Raw genomic sequence first — 884 nt, forward strand, 5'->3', positions numbered from 1 at the left:
GCACTCCACTAGTACCTATAATATTTCCAGCAACATAGTAACAAACATATGTGACAGATACTGTGATGCATGTCTTCACAATACCACCTGTAGCATGGCGTAACCAATATGATTGTATAAATCCAAAAACAGGTCCCACAATAATGGGTAAAGCTGCAAGTTGTACACCCTTTAGAATGATGTTCCACGTTGAGTCCTTCAAGCAGCCAACTCGTGCAGCAGGCAATAATAGTTTAAATGCAATGATAGCTGTACCATCATTCATGATAGCCTCACCATCTACCATAGCAGTAATCCTACTGTCAACACCAAGACCCTTTAATAATGAGACGACAGCCACAGGATCAGTCGCAGACAATAAGGATCCCAACAACAGAGCTGAATACCATGACCAATCTGGAAAAAAGCACGCCACAGGTAAGGCAAGCAAACAAGTGTTAACAACAACACCAACAGAAGCTAGAATTAGTACTTGAGGAAAAACACGACGTAGTGCATGCACATTCATCGCATAACTCCCCTCAAAGATCAATACTGGAAGAAATATATAGAAAAGAAGCTCCGGTGGAATATTGCCAAGTGATGTAGCAACATCTGGGGTGATCCAGTGAGCAAAAAAACCGACAAAAATTCCGTACAAAAACAAAACTACCGTATATGGTAGAGGTATTTTTGACATGTTTGTCATGAAGAATGTGCCGCCGCAAAAAATGAGCATCATCAAAAACAACACATTCTGCGAAAGCGTCTCTAATTCTTCAGCTGCATCATTGCCTTTTGCTGGTTCATCCATGTTGTCCTCTTAAAGACAATTCGATGTAATGCTAAAAAAAAGAAACAAACACCGCCATGAAAAGAAGAAAAAAGGAAATTTATATAGAAAA

The 884-nt window shown here is 39.7% G+C and overlaps 1 protein-coding gene across 1 annotated transcript, besides 1 other annotated feature; it reads right to left on the reverse strand.

The window, feature by feature from the left end:
• Nucleotides 1-793, reverse strand: Tc00.1047053510511.9 (Na/H antiporter-like protein, putative; the record flags this gene model as incomplete). Its single annotated transcript, XM_797044.1, has 1 exon — nt 1-793. A coding segment is annotated over one exon (793 nt), but the record flags the coding sequence as incomplete, so codon positions are not given.
• Nucleotides 1-884: a sequence feature (haploid, non-Esmeraldo-like haplotype).

Source organism: Trypanosoma cruzi, genomic scaffold (genome assembly GCF_000209065.1).
Source record: "Trypanosoma cruzi strain CL Brener 1047053516771 genomic scaffold, whole genome shotgun sequence".
Classification (NCBI taxonomy): domain Eukaryota; phylum Euglenozoa; class Kinetoplastea; order Trypanosomatida; family Trypanosomatidae; genus Trypanosoma; species Trypanosoma cruzi.